Source organism: Mus caroli, chromosome 10, assembly GCF_900094665.2.
Source record: "Mus caroli chromosome 10, CAROLI_EIJ_v1.1, whole genome shotgun sequence".
Lineage (NCBI taxonomy): Eukaryota > Metazoa > Chordata > Mammalia > Rodentia > Muridae > Mus > Mus caroli.
The window spans coordinates 108,366,617-108,386,635 of record NC_034579.1 but is presented as its reverse complement, the minus strand read 5'-3'; the positions used below and the strand labels follow the sequence as shown (position 1 = coordinate 108,386,635).

At 43.4% G+C, this 20,019-nt stretch overlaps 1 protein-coding gene across 1 annotated transcript in view; it reads left to right on the top strand.

Moving 5' to 3' along the window:
* Positions 1-1,166: 1,166 nt before the first annotated feature.
* The window catches only part of Lgr5 (leucine rich repeat containing G protein-coupled receptor 5), a 132,544-nt gene continuing 113,691 nt past the window's right edge, over positions 1,167-20,019 (top strand). The window contains exon 1 of the mRNA XM_021173502.2: positions 1,167-1,616. Coding sequence (XP_021029161.1) covers positions 1,405-1,616 — 212 coding nt within the window. The 5' untranslated portion in view covers positions 1,167-1,404. The remainder of the gene's footprint in view (positions 1,617-20,019) is intronic.

Below are 20,019 nucleotides of genomic sequence, written 5' to 3'. Positions count from 1 at the left end.
CTCCCTGCTTATAAAATTCAGTTTCTCAGATAAACTCCACTGGACAGACTAAGAAGCAAATCTAGGTGGACTTGAAAGCCAAAGGGCTCCCGGACTGACTTCCTGTGGTCCAGAGGGGAACCGGTGTTATTGAGAGTTGGCAAGGTAGGCTTGGCCTGAAATCCACAGCTGTTCGCTCAGGTGTGGTCGACTTTTACTTCACTGGGGTCTAGTTCCAAAAAAGGGGGGAGGGGGAGGGAGGGAAAAGGGGAACAGGAGAGAGGGAGGGTGGGAGGGAGGGAGGGTGACAGAGGGAGGGAGGGAGGACCAAATCTTCAGGTTCTTCTTTCTTCTCATCCTTTTTCCCAGCAGTCCCTGCTAGTGCGTAAGAACTTTCTTCTTTCACTAGTGTTCTTCCAAGGCGTCTGGAAGGAGGCCTAGGAGACTCACCTGCGCTCTTGGTTTTAAGATCCCTCCACAAGTGAACAGCATGAGAATATCACCCCCACCCCCGAGGCCGCTGCCTTTTTAAAGCCAGTTTGCTGCCCTGATCCAGGATGAATTGGAAGGACCCTGGAGTACCGGCTTACTAGTTTTATTTGTTTAGCGATTTCTTTGAGGCTTTGATAGTTGAGCAAGAGGGAGCCAGACAGTGCCCTGATGGAAGGATCAAAAAGGCCACCCATCTTCCCGGGGGACTCCTGCTCTCTTTCTGTGATGCCAATCTTTCGGATCAGATTTTGGTCCTTTTTACAAGCACTGCATGCATCCCCCTAGGTTATCTGACATGGACCAGAGAAAGCCTGTGTTATCTATCTTTCAGTCCCTAAGTGTCCCCTTAGGTGGTTTTGAAGCAAGTCCCCCTTAGCTCTCACATCTCAGTCGCGGGTACCCAGGAACTGTAGAGGGTGGGTGCAGGTGGGGGACCCCTGCCGGGCCCGGGACGCTGGGTGCAGGTACCCACCCATTGGAAGCGCCCAGCACTCCCCAAGACCTCAGGCTGCCAGACGCCGCGCAGCCGGATCCAGGGATGGTGGGAGGGAGGAGGGAAAGTGAGGCCGGGCTCGGGGGTGCCTGGAAAGCAGGGCTGCGCTGACGTCACTGGGCGCGCAATTTGGCTGGAGCGCTTTAAAAAAGGAGCGTGCGAGCGGAGATGCTGCTGCACACAGCTCAGACCGCCTGCAGCAGCAACAACGCTCACAGCCACTGCGGCGACTTCAGAGAGAGGGCTCCCGAGGCCGGTGGGACCACGGTTCTCTGCGCGGTCCCCACGGGGCTACGACCCGGCAGACGCCCATTGGGGTTGCAGACGCCTGGTGAGCTGCAGAAGCCAGTGGAGAAGATCCCGGAGCGCTTCGGTTCTGCATCAGCCCCGGCGCTGCCCTCTACAGGCTCCCTGCTCCTCCGCTCCCAGTCTCGGGCACCATGGACACCTCCTGCGTCCACATGCTCCTGTCCTTGCTCGCGCTGCTGCAGTTGGTGGCCGCAGGCAGCCCACCGGGACCAGATGCGATACCGCGGGGCTGCCCATCACACTGTCACTGTGAGCTGGATGGCAGGATGCTGCTCAGGGTGGACTGCTCGGACCTGGGGCTCTCGGAGCTGCCCTCCAACCTCAGCGTCTTCACCTCCTACCTGTAAGTGACCCCCCGCCTCGCTGCGGGCACCGAGCTCAAGGGGGATTGGGGGGTAGGTGGGAAACCTAGGCTGGGGCTCCCCACAAGCACACGCCTGCTCCGGAGGGGGCAGGCGAGTTTGCCAAGGGCATCCTGACCAGACCTGTTTAGGCCTCCAGAGAAAGGCACGTGTCTCTCTCTGACAGAGCAGAGCCTGGCTTTCTGTACCCTGGGAGAAGGAGCTTGAAGCGCACGGGGCAGAGAGCCGGTGCGCAGGCTGCTTTGCAGTGCTGCGCCTGGCAGGACGCAGGACCAGTCCCTCCGAATGTGCGCATTTGTGTGCCGAGTGGGGGTTTGTGCTCAGGGACCTGGGACCCAAGGGCAGGTTGTCCTACTGCTCACAGGCTCGACCTCTGCGTCTGGGCTGAAAAACTTTCCCTGCAAGAGAAACACAACTTCTTCAAGCCCCCCCCCCCGGGGGGTGCTGCTCTGCACACACCGCCCCCCCCCAACACTGGAGTGTGGTGAAATCTCTTTTCTTTTTTTCTTCCCTTTTCTTTTTTTAAACAAAGTGATTAAAATGTGGCAACCACAAACCCCCGATTAGAGCTGCCAGAACGTTATCTTTACCTTTGGCTGGCCGAACCGCCCTTTGAAGTGCCGCCGGCCACATTGTAATCTTTAACCATCTCCTCCCCCGCCGCAGCTAAGGGAAGTGGGCTGAAGGCAGCCGGGAGGGTAAACAGGGGCGCCGCAGACATCCAAAGGGGGACCTGGAGCTTTCTATCGGCCCCTGGGAATTGTCCTAGCTTTTCTGCTCCTGCTATCACGTCCAAATCCCCGACCGTGGAACCGAGGCTGCGGTTCCTTAATAATGTGGTCTCTGAGAAGCCCAGGCGGTAGGGTGACAGGTGGTGGGGTAGATGAGGTGACTCAGAAGCGACTCATCTCTGTGGGACCGAGATAAGTACTCCTCCCGACTCTCCTTCTAATCTGAAGCTCGGTTCCTTGGGGCCCAGAGACCAGGGTCGAGGCCACCTTGAGGTAACCCGATCTCCTAACTACGAGGTGAAATAAATTTGTGGTCTTTATTTTATTTTATTTTATTTTTAAATCAAGACATTTCGCCGAGCCCATTCCAAACCCTGTGTTCCCAGTTTCGGCTTTCTCTGATGTACCTTGGCAGGAGTTGACTGAAACGGTTGTGAGTTCGGTTTTTTTCCCCCCTCTGGTTAGGAGTTTTGCGGGAAGAAACACCAGGCTTACACAATGTTCCCCTGCTAGGCAGTGAGTGGTTGTTTTGTTTTGTTTTTCTTCTGGAGACAATGGGCAACAGAAAATATCGTTCAACCTGTTTTGATATTGTGACTTAAGAAAGAGACCAGCCTCCTAGGTTTCCGTGTTGGGCACCTCCGTGTTCCGTGAAACTATTGAGATCACTATTATTTGACTGGATAGAACATAATTTTTCCCCACCGGGTTTCCCTTCAGTTGAAATCATTACATGCAGTGATAATTTTTTTAGGGTTGGAATTCTGCTCTGGGAAACAAGCGTTCTCTCCGAATTTACATTTCCTTCGGAACAGCTGTCTTACCACAGACTTTAATACGCTTCCCTCCCACCCCGCCACCCCCAGCCTCCCTAGTTTAACCGCTAACTTCAGTAATTCGAGGGATAATGTGTTCTCCAGTTTGTTTCTGAGACCAACTTGGTGATTTCTCTTTTAGGGACTACGCTACCCCCGCCCCCAACGCTGCGGAAATTTGACTATAGACAAGTGCAGTGAGCAGCCCCCCTCACACACACTGCAAACGTATCATATAACATATTACAAAATATGCAAACACGTTGACGAAGTGTCCGGCTTACTTTTTTTTTTCCTCCCACGTGAAGGAATGAACATTTGTTGGGCTTATGTTACCAAAAGCCTAAAATTCTTTTTTTTTTTTTACGCGATTTCCCATATACCTCAGATGTATCTAATTGCATCCTGCCTTCTCATCTCAGAAGTTACTGCCACCTACTGCCACTGCTTTCTCACTATAGACAATCTCTGAAAGTTAGAATTCAATTAGGAAGGATGCTACTTGATGACACTCTGCACCCGGTGTCTAAGGAAAGGGGCTCTCTGTGCCTTCTGTAACATCAAACTCAGAGTGTCTACACTGGTAGGCTCCTCTCAGGGCTCACGCTCCCCCTCCTCCTCCTCCTCCTCCTCCTCCTCCTCCTCCTCTTCCTCCTCCTTCTCCTCCTCCTGGCACAAAATGCCAGGAGCAGTGGTGGTATGTCCTTCACCCTGGGTTGAAGATTTGGGTTTTGTGTTTGACACCTCGAGGGGCTTCTCTGCAGACTTAGGAGTAAGTGATGCCCTCTTTTGGTTCCCCCTAGTACTACCTGAACATTTCTGCGTCGATGTCAATTCCTAACCCAGCTCTTCTCCACCTTCCTAAGACTGAGACCCTTTAATATGGTTTCTCATGTTGTAGTGACCCCCAACCACAAAATTATTTTTGTTGCTACTTCATAACTGCAATTTTGCCACTGTTATGAATCGTAGTGTACATTCTTTCAGAGACAGAGGTTTGCCGGTGGGGCTGCGGCCCACCTGTTGAGAACCACTGTAAATGGGGACTTTTTATTTACTCATATTCAAGTAAATAACCATGTGATTTCTTGATTTTTCTTGTTTTAAGAACTAAGTTTTTTGAAACTTTTTAATGGAGCATTAAAATTATGATCTCACCACCCTGGCGCAAAGCAGTAATTGAGTGTCATGATACATAGGTGAATGGCCTAGAAAGCTGTCTTATACTGTTTGCAGTAGGGTATCACCATTCATTTAGTCTAAATGCTATCTCCCAAGACCTCTAAAGTAAAAGGATAAATGTTTTGTTGTGTTGTGTTGTGCTTTACAAGCAGATTGTATACCAAGTTCCAGCTGTAAACACTTGCCAGATAGACTAGCCACACTCTGATAGCTGACTAATAGCCATCATAGGTAAAGGTTTCCTACCCCTCTTCATAAAAGGCGTGGGCATTGTGCATCATTTTATATCCTCTATTCCCAGAGAACGTAAATCCAAAGGCAGCCTCTACAGTCACGTTAAGCCTGCATTCTTCCCCAGTAACCTATAGCTGGACCTCTGAACATCATTGAAAACTGGAAATTTCTCCTTCAGTTCTTCCTCTCCTCCCTCTTCTCTACCTACCTCGTCCACTCCCATTGCTTAGGTTGTAAGGTTCACTCTGCAGAAAATAAGGCACACACAGAAGTTAAAACAGAAAGTAGACAACCACTGTGTGAGCGGTCAGAGGCAAAGTGGGTCTGGCAGCTAATCTTAGGCTGAGTTCTTTTCGTCCATCCAATGTGGCAGTTTTCAAACAGGGTCATAGACATAGAGTTCTGCACGCTAGTTTATGTTTTCATCGTCTAGTTAGTGTGGTACCCAGGCAGGCTAATATAGTTACTTGCTTTTCCATATAGTCCTCTACATGGAAATATATGGAAAAAATATTTGGAAAATAGACCACTACTTATTTTACTTTTAAATGAGAACTAAGCTTTTCCTTGTCAATGTACATCCCATCCCTTAGCAAACATGGGCTGTAGGGACAAAGAGAATCACAAGAACCTTTATATTTATGGGATTTGGTTGCTTCTCCATATGGTATTTTGAAACAAAATTTAGTTCTATACCTAATTAGTAAAAACTGGTGTTACTTAGAAATAACCAGAAAAATCTCAGCTGTACCATGTATGGCTTCAGACTTTTATATGTTTTAAACACTTAAGATGCAGTTTCAAAGTTAAATTTTTTTAAAAAAAGTTTTAGAATCTTCTTCAAAAATTGAACATCTCTGGTTCTCTTCAAACAGAGACAGGCATTTTAAGCAAAAGAAAAATGTTTGCCCTTTAGAAATAGTTCCAAAAGGCTTAATAGGTGTGTCCTACAATTTAGACCAATTGCAAAATGTCTGCCATTTGTCTTGGCAGGTGCATTATTTATATTTTGCTTAAGGGAGAAGACCCATAACTTTTCTGCACTGTAACGAAGTCTGTCTTCTCCAGTATTGGGGGTTAAGAGTCCAGTAGAGATTATGTTATGGGAGCAATGTTGATGCTAATTGGCTAAATTAGTTGAAATACTTTTTAAATAGTGAGTTAAGTTTCAGACAATTTAATAACATAAATTTGGAACAAATACGTTACAGGTTATATTATGCCCAATATGTATGTAATGGAGTTGTTGAAGCTTCAGTGAATGTGTGCATAGAACAGCATGGTCTTCGGGTTCTTCTCTTCTGTTTACATTTTCTTCTAACTAAGGGGAACTAAAGATGTTGACATAGTGAATGCTATGAGAGATGAATGAAGAAATAAGACCTCAGTGGAAGCTGTCACACTTGAATAAGGCTAAGGAAGTTCAGAAACACAAAATTTGTGCATAACTTCTCATAATGCAGTTCTTAATTTGAGCTAGTCGGCTGCTTTTTAATTTCCAAACTGCCTAAGGCATAAAAATAACATAGAGCAAGCAATCCCATAAAACCATCAAAGTTAAATATGCTACATAATATTGGTAGTTTTCAAGCTGATATCTAATTTGTATTTTCATTAATAACACTTTCTATTTTATTACTAAATAATTATTAACAATTATTAATATTTTGTTAATAGTGAATGTTCATATTCTATCAAATTGAAGTACTTAAGTAATTTTAATAATACCTGTGGCTATCCTCCCAGTCAGCCTAACCCACATGCCATAGAACATAAATGAAAAGCTATAGTAAACTCTACTTGAGCAATTTTGTTAAGTTTTATTTTGTTCATGTACTTGTACAAATGTGAAATAACGCCAAATGTCACATTTCTATGTAAACATCTTCTCTTCCCTCCAGTTGATATTTCTGATAAACTGAGGTCTTTACAAGGAGGCAATTCTTTCCAATATTCAAATTTCAATATTCAAATTTCTCACACCCACATCAATACCTCCCCCACCCCACCCCTGTGTAGAGTCCTGCTTTGTAGCAGGGAAGATGACTCAGGCCACACTGATGAATTTCAGACAGCGGCACAAACACAGGCTGCTTATCTCTACTGTTGCTGTTTGGTAAATTCAGTTGTGTTGCGCTGCGTGCGTCTGCCTGTGAGTTTGGTGCTCCTATCCCAAGTGTGTCAGCTTCAATTCACTATTTTCTTTAACGTGGTTTGCTCTAAAGGGATACCCCACTTCACCTGGGAAACTCAATAGCTGAGGAAAAAAGGAGTCCACAGTTACGATGTACAACTGGTTAGTACATTTTCCATAGTTCAATATTAATTTTGTTATCCATAAGCTATGTAGTAGGAAGTGAGACCTTTCTTGAAACATATTTTCTCCTGTCTCTCCTGGTTAATTTTTCTGTTACGTTGGTTGAGCCTTATTTGAAAGTAGATGAAAGAATAAGAGTTGTTGATTTATGGGATGGAATAATGTTACCTAGTGAGCACACGGGAAGACTCTCAACACTGTTAATACCAGTGGTGGGGTTGTTTAAAACATGGTTCCTCTGCAGGAGTACTTCCTCATGGTCTGTATATTCTGTCCTCAAAACTGTATACCTGGAGTGGAAGACACTAAAATGTACTCTGAGAGTACACAAAGGAATCAACCCATAGTGGCGAGTATATACCCCTTAAGCTAACGGAAACACTCCACAACGAGATTTCCTGACTTCTTCTCGTCAGCATAGACTCCTTTTCTGGCTGCAAGCTCTTGTAGGGAAGGAAATCTTCTACTTCATATCCAAGGCTCACATCAACGCTTGGCTTTTAATCGATGCTCAACAAATATTTGCAATGTTGAACTTAACATAATTGGCTGCATTCGCTGCTGGAATCCCCATGGCAAAAACAGGACAAGGGAAAAAAGAGAGAGCAGAATAAAAGTATGTGCAATGATTGCCCAGTCCCATTTGAAATATAATTAAATTAGAGACAGCTTACATGATGTAACACAGTATTTATTTTTAACACACAAGAGAATTAACGTAGCCAATTTACTTTATTGCTTTAATAAAAATAATTGAAATTCACCCTGTCCTCCTGAGTGCTAGACATGTTGATGAATCCCTGACTTAACTATACCATAACCGCCTTATGATGTAGGTGCTATTCATGACATGAAGGTCTGTAAGTTTATTCAAGGATATGGAAATTATCATCAAGGCCAGTTTCCCAATCAATACAAGAAAACCAGTTCTTAATGTCTAGTTATGACCCGTGATGACTGTGCACACTTTTCTTTCCAGAAAGATAATTAATGAAGCTCTCAGATCAGAAGTGTCCCTTCAAGGGAGCAAGGTGCGGTTTTTCGTTTTTTCCCTAAGACGGGCATTCTGGTGTATAGTTTAGGGCCACTGTTATAAATTGAGCAGGTGGGTGTGTGTTTCCTTGTTGCTTCAGGAGACTTTCCCTTGCTTCCTAGGCAGAGTAAGCCACAGTAGTTGGAGACAGGTGAAGACGGATGGATAAGTGAGGGAGGGAGCTTGTAGGAAGGATTCACGTGTTTGCTTCCTTGTTTCTGTGGCTGCATCTATGTGTTGAAAAAAGTCGCTGTGTCCGTTGAAATGACTGATCGGGTGAGCATTACGAGCCTTCTTTAACAGCTGAATGTTTTTATCCTCAAAATAAATAAGAGGAGTGGGCGTCACAAAGGAGCCGTGATGGGTTTCCACGATGCTTCAGAGTAGAGAGCTATCTCTCTAACACAGACTACAGAAGCACACTTATGTTTACAAGTTTATGTAATGAAGTTTAGCAAGATCGGTGTGATTCGGTCTTGCAGACCAGCAGAATCCTGGTAAATCAGGGGAAATCTCCTCCTTAAGACCAAAAGCCTTTCCTGAGGCTCGTGTTTACCCTCCTTGGACTTCCAAATCATTTGCTACTGCAAACTTGTCATACATTAATAATCTGTGGTTACAACATCAACACGGGGGGAAAAACAATGGGTGAAAGACTCACTATAAATTATATTCGGTATAAAAGCTTCCCCCCACCAAATAAATGCTTCTGTTTGGAAATTTTAGGCTACATCAGGGTACAGTCTCTAGAGTCTCTTAAAATGCTTCTCTTGTGCCTCAAATCTGTAATTAACTTAACACTGATTATTTAAAACGGTATAGCAATGACTATTTCCAAATATATCACCTCTTACGTGTGCCTGTTTTATCCCTCTTGCCTTCCGAAGAAGTCTTGGTCCATCAGCAGACATGAGGAAAATGATCTCATGTGCACACTACACACCCCCTAACATAGCAATAAGAAGGGCTTCCCTTTGTGCTACTTGCTTAGCAGAAATGACACATAGGGACCTTGACAGGACACGGCAGTGACTGGACAACCCTTTTAGAGGAGAGACAGAGGTGCTGGCTGTTCCGAAGCAACCTGCAATTCAATTCAGAAGCTGAAAAGCAGAACACAGTTGGCCTGGCAAAGCAAGCCTCACTCCAGCTGAGAAGGCGTGCTCTGAGCTGACCTCCCGGTCAGCCTGCCAGCCAAGATTAACCTTCCCTCAAGTGGATCCTTGTTAGCCCAATCTCTCCCCCCTCTGTTGCTCATCTTTCACAACTGGAAGCCAAGTGTTTCAAACTATTACTCAATTTTGCAGCCAAATTCCTTTGTTTCCTCCCCCACCCCCACTCCTCACACCCCCACCCACCCCGTTCCATGCCTCCCGACACACACTCAAACTCACCCACACGTGTGGTGGGTAGCATCTTCCTAACATCTATACTGAACAGGGACACTAAGAATTTTTACATTAAAAGACTTACATACGTTTGTCTCCTTTATTTTTTCCCCCTCTCAAAACCTTGGTTAGATAGGGCAGGGTTGTCTATTTGCTTTGATCAAAAAGCCACAAAAGTGTATTTCTCAAGAAGTAGAAAACCAGTCATGATCTCAAGTGGAAAAAATATAAGGAATTTGCTGAATTTTAACCTTAGTCCATAACAAAGATATTATTTTAAAGTTGGTTGGTTAATGTGGGCTGCGTTAGGACTTTCATTGTGCCGTGTTTGGGTTTGCTCGGTGTTATTTTAATGAGTTTATTGGTTAAGCACACAGAACACAACCACATGGTGCTTGAAATTTTTAGGTAATAAATTTTCTTATGAGGCATTTGCTTGAAGGAATTCTGTTATATAATCAATTGATCTTTAACTCTGCGGGCGCGCGCGCACACACACACACAAAACTGTCCTGTTTCTATACAGAGGTAGTAAAGAATATTTGAAATATTATGAAAGCCAAATATTATGAAAGTTCTTTTGTGGAAAGAACTGGATTCTTTAGTCATCCTTTATGAATAAGACACCATAGAAACCTCTACTTCACAGGGTTTGAATAACTTTTAGAATAAACTTGTGCCGTCTAGTAAAGTCTGAGACAAGAAATCTTCATTTTTCTCTTCACATTTCCTGTCAGAAGAGGCCCCTGAGCCAAGGCAGTTGGCAACAGGCCTTTCTCTACAGTTGTTACACTGTCAAGTGGCCCACAGCATAGAGTTGTGTAAAAGATGGCGACAAAGGAAATAGGCTATGAGAGCTGACAGATCCAGGATTCTCTGAGTGAGCAGATTCAACCAGACAACTGTCCTTGGGCTGTGTACCCCTTCATCCATCTCCATCCCTTATTTATGGATGGTGTCAGACAAGGACAAGAAGACTGTGTCATCCTTACCTGTGATGTCTGTCCTCTACCACTGGCCTTCAGACTATATATGCAGAGAGAAAAGTCCTTAGGATTAAAATATCAACTCTGTGTGCACAAAAACTGAAGCTCTGGGATTCTACCTTGGTGAAGCTTCAGGCATTACTCTCCCTAGAGTGACGTCACATCTTCCACCACCCCTGTGTGAGCAGCTGTTTTTCTCTGGGACTCTGTGCAACAGAATACAGGGGAGTCTTCAAGCTCAGATAGCAAAAGGAAATCCCAGTTAAACCCGATTCTCCCAGGATGTAAGCATAGCTCGTTTGGAGAACTCAAAAGTTTTAGCAATACGATTAACCAACGTCAATCCCCCTTCCACTTACAGCTGCTGGCCTTCCAGCAAAACATCCACTTCCCCAGGGTCTTACCACTGTGAGAAGTGCTAGGTGGATACTGGCTGGTCCCAAATGACTATTACATCGTAATTTGAAGCCCTGTTTGCATTAGTTGTAGAAATAGCTCAGGACAAAAATATTGGGAAGGAACAGCTCACACTGGTAAAGATGGTTGAGAGAAGTTAAGATCACGGCTCTTACGGGGGTCCTGAGTTCTAATCCCAGTAACCACATGGTGGCTCACGACCATCTGTAATGAGATCTGATGCCCTCTTCTGGTGTGTCTAAAGACAGCTACAATATGTATGTATGTATGTATGTATGTATGTATGTATTATATATACATATATATATAAAATCTTAAAATAATAATAAATTTAAAATTTTAAACAAACAATGCAGAGCTCAAAGTAACAGCTAAATATACTCATGAAAAATTCTATAAAAAACTAAAAGCCAGAATGGCAGGATGGCTCAGCCAGCAAAGATGCTTGCCACGAAGACTGACCACCCTAGGACTCACATAGTGGAAGGAAAGAACTGACTCCGCAGACATACTCCACAGCCCCTCCCCCAATCAACAAATAAACAAACAAATAAATAAATAATAAATGTTCTAATTTTCAACTTTTAAATTTTCAATTCTTTTAACTTTTAAATTTGAAATTTAAAAAAAAAATTGAGTTCTAAAGAAAATATTTGATCCGCAAATTATAAGACCAAGATGTGTGCCCGAGGTCAAATCATGTGGCACAGAGCTAAAGCATGGTCAATTAGAATGTTACCTTCTCCACCCAATTTGATTGGATTTAAAACATGGGGATGTGCTTGTAGAGGATTTGGGTGAGGCACTAGCCATGTGGACCCGGGGAACCTAGAACAGGAAAGATATTAAAAGCCAGCAACATCATTTCCCATGCGACAAGATCTGTGTCCAGAAGAAGCAAATCATGCCCCCACAATAGACAGCTGGCAAAGATGGACCCAGAACCCAGGTCCCCTGAAAACCTCACACCAGTTTGCCCTTTCTTGGCCTCTTTGCTCGAATTGTCAAACGAAATCTGAACCCTCAGTCCCCTGGGCCAGATGCTGAGTGTCATGTTGCTCATCTCCTATGATATGTGTTTGTGTCTAAGGGTGTGCCTGAATTTTAACATCCTCTGATTTCAGTTGACTGTAGAAGCAACTAAAATAACCCAATGTGATGTTTTTTTAGAAAATCTATACAACAAAACAAAACAAAAAAAAGCCACTCGGATTTAGTCTAAAGAGTGCATATATCCAAACTTTGTGAACGTAGTAATTAAATATGTTTGTTAGGATTCACAGTACACTTGTGACCTTAACTTGACCAGATATTTCTTGTCATCTGTTAGCTTTCCCCATCAGCACTGACCTTGGATCTCTGTCAGGTCTTCTCATTTGATGCCCCAGAGCCCACTGACATGACTCAAGTCTGTCAGCAGCGAGTCACTCCACCGTGCCTTGTCAGTGGGGGACCTCAAACGAAGGCTCCCGTGGCCCAGCCTTCTTTGCTCCTCCCTTTGCCTTTTGCCCACCTTGATGCTTGGCTGGGTGGCTGGGCATAGGCTGTGATCCTCACTCTTCTCAGAAATGGTGAGATGCCTTATATCCAGCAGAAGGTGCCCCCTGTACTCTTGGCCTCCTCACACCTACACTGGATTAGAAACTGCATTTGAAAAGCATCTCTTTTTCATGTCAGTGCCTGGGCCACATCAAAGAGGACACAACTTGTGGACATCACAGAGAAAGGGCACTATTTTCTCTTGGGAGCTCAGGCCCTGTTCCCTAAACCATTGGTTCTCAGCCTTCCTAATGTGACACACCTTAATATTGTTCGTTGTGTGGTGGTGACCCCCCTCCCACCATAAAATTACTTTTGTTGCTACTTAACTATAATTTTGTTAGTTATGAATTGTAATGTGTTTTGATGGTGGTCTTAGGTGACCCCTATAAAAGAAAAAGGTCATTGGACGCCAAGGGGTCGCGACCCACAGGTTGAGAACCAGTGCCATAAACTCTATACAAGACTTTGTCCATACTTAAGGTATAAGGTGCCTTTTCTTCCTTTGCCACAAAATAAATGTAAAACAAAGGATGGACTTGCTGATACAAGGTCTAATGAAATCTTGTGCAGAGCTGGGAAACAGGTTCTTTGGCAGGTTACTTTGTGTCTCAGTCTTTCTTCTGAAACCTGGACATCACACTATCTCTCTTATGGAGTTGTTGTGAAGACTGGCAAAAATCGTTCGCACAAAGCACTTGGCACAGTACCTCACCCCGGAGCAGGCATTATATCAGTGGTTCTCAACCTGTGGGTCGCGACCCCCACAAACATTCTGTGTGGATTTCTATTACAAGTCATAAGAGTAACAAAATCACAGTTATGGAGTAGCAACAAAATAACTCTGGTTGGGGGGGGTCACCACAACATGAGGCACTGTATTAAAGGGTCGCCGGGGCACTAGAAAGGCTGTGAACCGCCGCTTTAGATGCCAGATGCTATTTTTTTTGTTGTTGCGGACACTACAGTGATCACACTACGTGGTCTCTTCTTTTTACTCCCTAAAATACTTACGTCATTTGACCTGAAACTTTTGTATACAAATGCAATTTTCATTAATTATAATCTTTTAAAAGGGAGAGATAATGGAGTCCCTGGTAGGTAGAGAGGGGCAAGGAAAAGAAGCAAGAAAGGGCAACTTCAAATGAGTTGGATATCGCCGGCATCTGTTAGAAAAGAAAATATCCTTTCATCTCTTATCCTTTGTATCAAACAAATAAAAGGCTCTGTGTTTTGAGTGACGTTTTCTATTTGCACGTAGGTGTACAGGTGTTGCAAAAAGTCTCCAGGATAGTTGACAGCTCTGCGAGTGTTTTACCTCAGAGAGTGAGCTGAGGGGTGAGCTGAGGGCGGGGTATTGCAGATTCACACCCGTGTGGTAATGAATGGATGCTTTGCACAATCTTGGACCCTCTGCCACAGAGACAATTCTGTCCATCCAAGCCAGCAAAATTCATCCAGCAGGTCTAAACTGAAGGCAGGAAATCTTCTATCTTCCTACACGCAAAAGGAGATCTTAGCTCCCAAGTAGCAGAGGGTCTTATATGTAGGGAGGTTCGTTTTTATAATCTCAAAGGCGAATCTAAAGGACTTTCAGCCACGCCTCTATTACTTACTAGCCAGAAGCACTGACTTGAGAAGGCGATTCTGTCTGCCTAGCTTCTGAAAACAGCTTAAATTGTCATCCGAGCAAAGGATAGCAGAAGATAGCAGAAGCCAAACAATTCCAAGGGACAAGCTGGAAGGAGAGCCACCAAACTAAAGAATGTTCCCCAGGAGGAGGAGTAAGAAGAAAGTGACAGCCAGAGGAAATGGTGACAAACTAAACTGTGGTAATGTTCAAGAGCAAGATGAGAAACACCAGAGAATGGACCAGACAACCTCTCTCTTATGGAACTGCTTCACTCGTGGAACACTGGGTTCTTTTCTTCTTGGAATAGCTAGACACCAGTCAAAATATCCATCTATCTATCCACTTATCCATCCCTCCATCTGTCTATCTATCTATCCATCCATCCATCTATCCATCTATCCATCTATCTACCTGTTTACCTACCTCTCCCCCCACCGTGTATGTGTGTGTGTGTGTGTGTCTGTTCCTGTCTCTTTATATATGTGTGTACAGAAGAGACGGAGATACAAAGAAAGACTCATTTATGCATGCAACAAAGAAATAGAAATTCACATTTAGGAAAAAAAATAAATGAAGTTGCTCTGTGTACAGGATGCTAAAGTGCTCGGCATGCTCCAAGGAGCTGGAAAATAACACCGTGATACATCCAACGCTCCAAACAAATGTGGAGAGCGGTGGATTAAATGCCCTGGTCTGATGTTCTCCACGAACGTGCTAAGAGGAACTTATATGACATTCTCAAAGCTCACACCACAATAATAAGCCAATAAATCAGAATCTTGGGGTGCAGGGTGGGGAAGGAAGGAAATACCAAAATGATCTTTAACTCCATCAGCTTGTCAGCCAAGTTTGAAGACCACTAGTCTAGGCTGGCTGCAGTAACCCACAACTGCAATCTTAGGTCTTGGGGAATGGGGCTAAAGCAAAAGGATCCCAAGTTCAAGTCCAGCCTGGTTCTGTAATGAGAACTGCCTCAAAAACAAAACAAAACAACAGATAGAAAAGCAAAAATCAAAATTAAACAAGCCTGCACATGTCACCCAAGTTACCCTGTGAGTTTGTTTCAGCCTAGCGGTGATGGGTCCTAGGTTTAGAAAGCAAAGTTCAATGTCTTTTTTGTTTATTGGTTTGTTTGCTTGTTGTTGTTTGGAGACAGGGTTTCTGTGTAGTCCTGGCTGTCCTGGAATTTACTCTGTGGACCAGCACAGAGAGAGATCCACCTGCCTCTGCCTCTGCCTACGCAGTACTAGGATTAAAGACATACCACCCAGCTTAGTCAGTCAATGAATCTTTTAAAGGGCATTTTCCTTGGGAATCTCAACATACAAAAACAAATGAAGGCAATATCGATGTTATAGAAATGAGGGGAGGAGTTTATTAGGAAGAACCACCCCTCCAGATCTAGCTGGCCCATCAATCAACCGCAGGCTTGCTAGCAGCTGGACGTCCTCCAGCTCAACTTTTGCGCATGTGCAGTAAGAGACAGGAGCACTGCTCTGGAGGATTATCATTTGAGGAGTCTGTCAGCCTGACAGTTGAGGGGCTGGAAGCAGCACAGGTGTAGTCAGATTACAGAAAACAGGAGGTTTCTGTACAGGCACGCCCCTCCTGTTTCTTCAGCTAAGCCAGCAGCAGGTCTCCTCTCCTGCAATCTGCTATACTTAAAATGGCTTTATTTGTTTTACAGTTTAGAGGCAATCCCCTAGGTAGCCTTGGGAGCCCCTTCATTTCATTAACATTAAATCAACAAGCTGACCTTCTTTCTCCTACTCTCTAGCAGGATTAATGGATTGGGACTTGATTTGTGCATCTAGGAGTTAAACCTCTTGCTGAGAAAGCTAGCAGGCTTGACTAATTCCCAGAACTGCTAACTCCATAAACTCTCTATAAGCTTAAGATTAAAAATAATGACTTCACAGTGCTATATGTGGCTGAGTGATAGTCAATATACATCAAAAATCATATAAAAAGACAAACTACTTAATAAAATAACATTGTAGTCTGTATATGAATTTTATGCTTGGAAAAAGACTCAGTTCTGTATTTGTTAAAAGGGACCCTCCTAAAAACTGCAAGGGAATTATATTAGAGACTTATATCTATATAAGAATGCTGGAAATTATATTTTAAGCAGAAAAAAAATTACGATTAGATTACCATAAATATGCTAATAGAAGACACAATGGTGTAAAGCTATGACATGGTGGATTTCTGAATGTCATTTTTTTTCTCTCAGAAGCAAATCTACTATTTGAGACCAGATACTGTCTATAAAGAATCCCTCGCATGACTTCATACTTTTTAAATTCCAGGCAGTCTTAAATTAAATTCAGAGAACTGTGAATATAAAGAAGGAAGACAAGGGGAGAAAAATGCACTATTTCCAGACCATCTGACAAGACTACGTGAAAAGCTCCCCATCAAAGGGTCTTAAGTACACTTTACTGGTGTGACAAACAACATTTTTATCCCTTTATTAGATTTATTTTTTCTTCTGAAAACTGCAGTGGCCAGGGCATGGTTTGTGAAAGAAAGCTGGCAGGGTTGTGTGCTTTGATTCTTAATTAACACCTTCAGTCTCAAAAGAGAACCAACAGAAATACCGTAAACTGTTACAGCCGCATTGTGATTCCGCTCGGTTGGTTTGTTAAAAGTCGGCTGGACATTGGCAGCTGCGGTAAAGAGAAAACTCAATGGATGTTTTGTGCTGTGCCCACTGAAGTGGAAGAAGGCAACCATTGTAGTTTTCACATGGGCAGCTGCAGAGGGAGGGCTTAAATGGAGCTAAGTGTAAGACTTACTGTCAATTTCTAGTAAATAAATAATAAAAATTAAATTAACCCTCCAGTCTTTGCAGCCACACAGCAGAAAGGTTCTGGAAGAAAAATTTAAGGACAAGATTCTTGAAACATCTTAGCAACTAATTTTGGGGGGGAATCCATCCATAAGGAATAGCATTCGTTTAGAATATCGAAATACGCTTTTTGAAAGAGACAAACAGGGCAAAGCTTTAGAGACTGGCCACTCCACTTTAAACGGTAAAGATATATCTTTCCTGTCATTGGTAATACAACTCCCTCATCCCACTTTGCTGAATCCTAAAATTTGTTCAGGTGGGAACTGAATAAGATTCTGTACACCCCCAACCTCCCTTATTTTAGAGAGCATGGAGTTGAATTTTGCCTTGGGTAGGGGAATAAAGGAAGCATTTAGCTCTGGTCAGATAAATCTCACTCACATTCAAAAATGCAATTAAGGAAATATGTAAATCTAGATGTTTCATCAAATGCTAGCTAAGGGGTTACTAGTTCTTTCTGAGTACAATGCCTGAGCTAAAGGACTTGAGTGTCTATGTAAGAGCCATTGTCCAAGCCACAGACCCTGTTGGAATCAGAGTCTGGCTTGGCCGTGGGAAATACCTACATATTTGACACAGGCCCTATTTCTGAGAGAAACAGGATGGAAGAAAAACTGTGGAGATTTTACTGTTATGTTCTAGTCAGCCACGCTCTGCCTAATTTGCTTTGATCAAAAAGATAAACTAATTTCCCTATGGGCTGGATAAACATAATTAGGGAGGTACCGCTTTCATGCTGTTTCAAAGGGACTAAAGGGGACCAGGAATTGTAATGGTGGGGTCTACATACATCTTTTCAGCTCATCCGAGAGCATTGTTCCTTCAAAACAGGACACTGACATGTGAGAGGATCCCAGTCTCAAAACAGCTTCATGGGCTGCAGAACAATCGGAGACCCAGGAACCTGCCAGACTCTAGCACAGGCAAAAAGTACTAAGGAGATTTATAACAGAACTGTTCTTCCTTGGGAACACCCTTACCTTTGTGTGAAGAGATACAATTGGTTGCTAGTCCTTAAACTGTATTGGTTGTTCCTGCACGTCGGTCTGTTCTTCAGGAAAGTTGCTGGGATGGTTGGCTCCATGCCTTTGAACCCTAAGCGACTGCTTCGCTGATCACACAGATGTAGCCAGCTCCAGACCGTGCCGTTGTGGTTGCACTAACCTAAGATCTGAGATGGAGCTGGTGAGCTAAGCAGGACCATGACTTCTCAGATGCTTTCACCAGCTGCCTGGCCGTGTCTGTGCCAGCGTGCAAGCTCAGCACCCCTGCTTCCGCCTCTCCCCCCACTTCTCTGAACCCCAAACACAAGGAGTTATTAGATAAGAAGAACAGATTGCAGAGTATGGGATTCTATTCTGTTTCTTCCAGAGAAATCTACTACTTAGTGTTCTTTTTCTTGTTGATATGACCTTCATGTTACTTCCTTAACCAAACTGTTGTTCTAGATATGGTATCTGTAGCCCTGCTGTAAATTTAATTGCTTTTTTTTTTTGGCTGCTAATCTCCTTAGATACCAAAGAGTACATTTCAGGTTGTGGTATAATATCACTAATAAAACAAGTGGATCTTTTTAAAAGGTTGGAATTCACTAGGTTGTGATGCTAAATTTTGTTTCTCTAAAAATAAATAATTACATACAGAAATAAATAAAATATATATACAGAAAGCATTACTTCAGAATAATTCCAAAGGAAGCTATAAGATTCAGGTTCAAGACAACTATCCTACTTGGGTTTTTTGTTTGTTTGTTTGTTTGTAAATTATTTCAAATTGGTGAGCATTTACTTGTGTATTCCTCCTTTTTAAAGAGAAATCTGTAGCCAGCAAATATTTTAACTCCTTTAACATTGTTTTAAAAGTGCTTAGTGCTAGCAATGCTTGAAGATGCAAATAAGGCTGTATATACCTTCTGGCCAACATCCCTAGGTCTGCAGATGATGGCAACCAGTTACAGACCAAAGGTCACCACAAGGCTGTGAAGAGACCTTTAATGTTGGTGACCTCATGTTCCTTCTTCATTCGCTCATTCCTTCCCTCATAGAAGTGATAATCTATTCTTTCCCATCAGGTGCTAGATGATAAGAACAGAACAGTGTACTGTATGAATCCAACGTGCAGGGAAAACCAAAACTGAGCAACGTTCTTAAAATTGTAAGGCTATGAAAGGATTATGACAGTGAACTGAAGGCTATAAAAAGAGAACTCAGCCGGGTTCCAGTGGTCAGAGAACAGTTCCCTTGGAGAGGAATGTTTAATCCAGAGCCTTGAGGGTGAATTGGAGAGAAAGGTGGAAGGCAGGAAAGTATTCTGAGCTGAGGTTTCCTAATGGAGTTCTCATCCACACCTGCTATAACTGCAATAACCACACTGAGGTGAGGACCATTTAGTGCCCCGAACTAGGAAGGGCTTGAACACAGCTCACCCTCAGGGACAGGATCCTCCCCAAGACCTGACCTATGATCACTGCAAGCCCTGTTGCACAGATATTTTTAATGACTGTGATAGCAAAGAGCTCTACAGTTATGTTCTGATCTCATCAATGTGCCTTCTGCCTTACTGTGTGGTAGTTTTACTAAGCCCATCTCATTTTCTTTTTTCAGTGCTCCTGAACATAACGATGAATTCATTTCTTTGCATCAATAGTCTGGAAGGAAGGGTAATCATGTTGTCTGAGCCTATACACATTTTTTTCTACCTTAAGGAGAAACACAAAACCCAGGAAGATAGAACCTCACGTCCCACTGTGAGTAGTGGCGAGATTTTTGACAGTTTCTCCTGTAATTAGAAGTAAACCTTCCCAGTTTTCGTTTGAGGAGGGGAAACCTAGTCAAACCTAAGAATACACAGATACTCAGCGGCTCAGTTATTCAGCTAAGATGTTTGTAGCACCGACTATCAGACAAGCTCTAGAGTAGGAACAAGCATATAGAAAACCAAGCATCTAGAAAAGGCCTCTGATCTTTAAGAGTTTGGTTGTTTAACTGAGAAAGATAGGAAGATAAAAGTAGACCACAATGCTTCTGAATGTGTTTGTGAAATCTTGGACCATTTGTTCAGTCCTGAGTGAAGAATTGCCCCCACAGGCTCACGTCGCAAATGTGTGGGCCTCAGCTGTCAATGCTAGTTTTAGAGCTACAGAGCTTTAAAGAAGTGGGGTCTTGTTGGTGAAATAGGTCACTAGGAATGGGCGTTCCCAATCCTGGTCCCAACCTGACCTGTATGCTATGAACTAGGCTGCCCCTCATATGT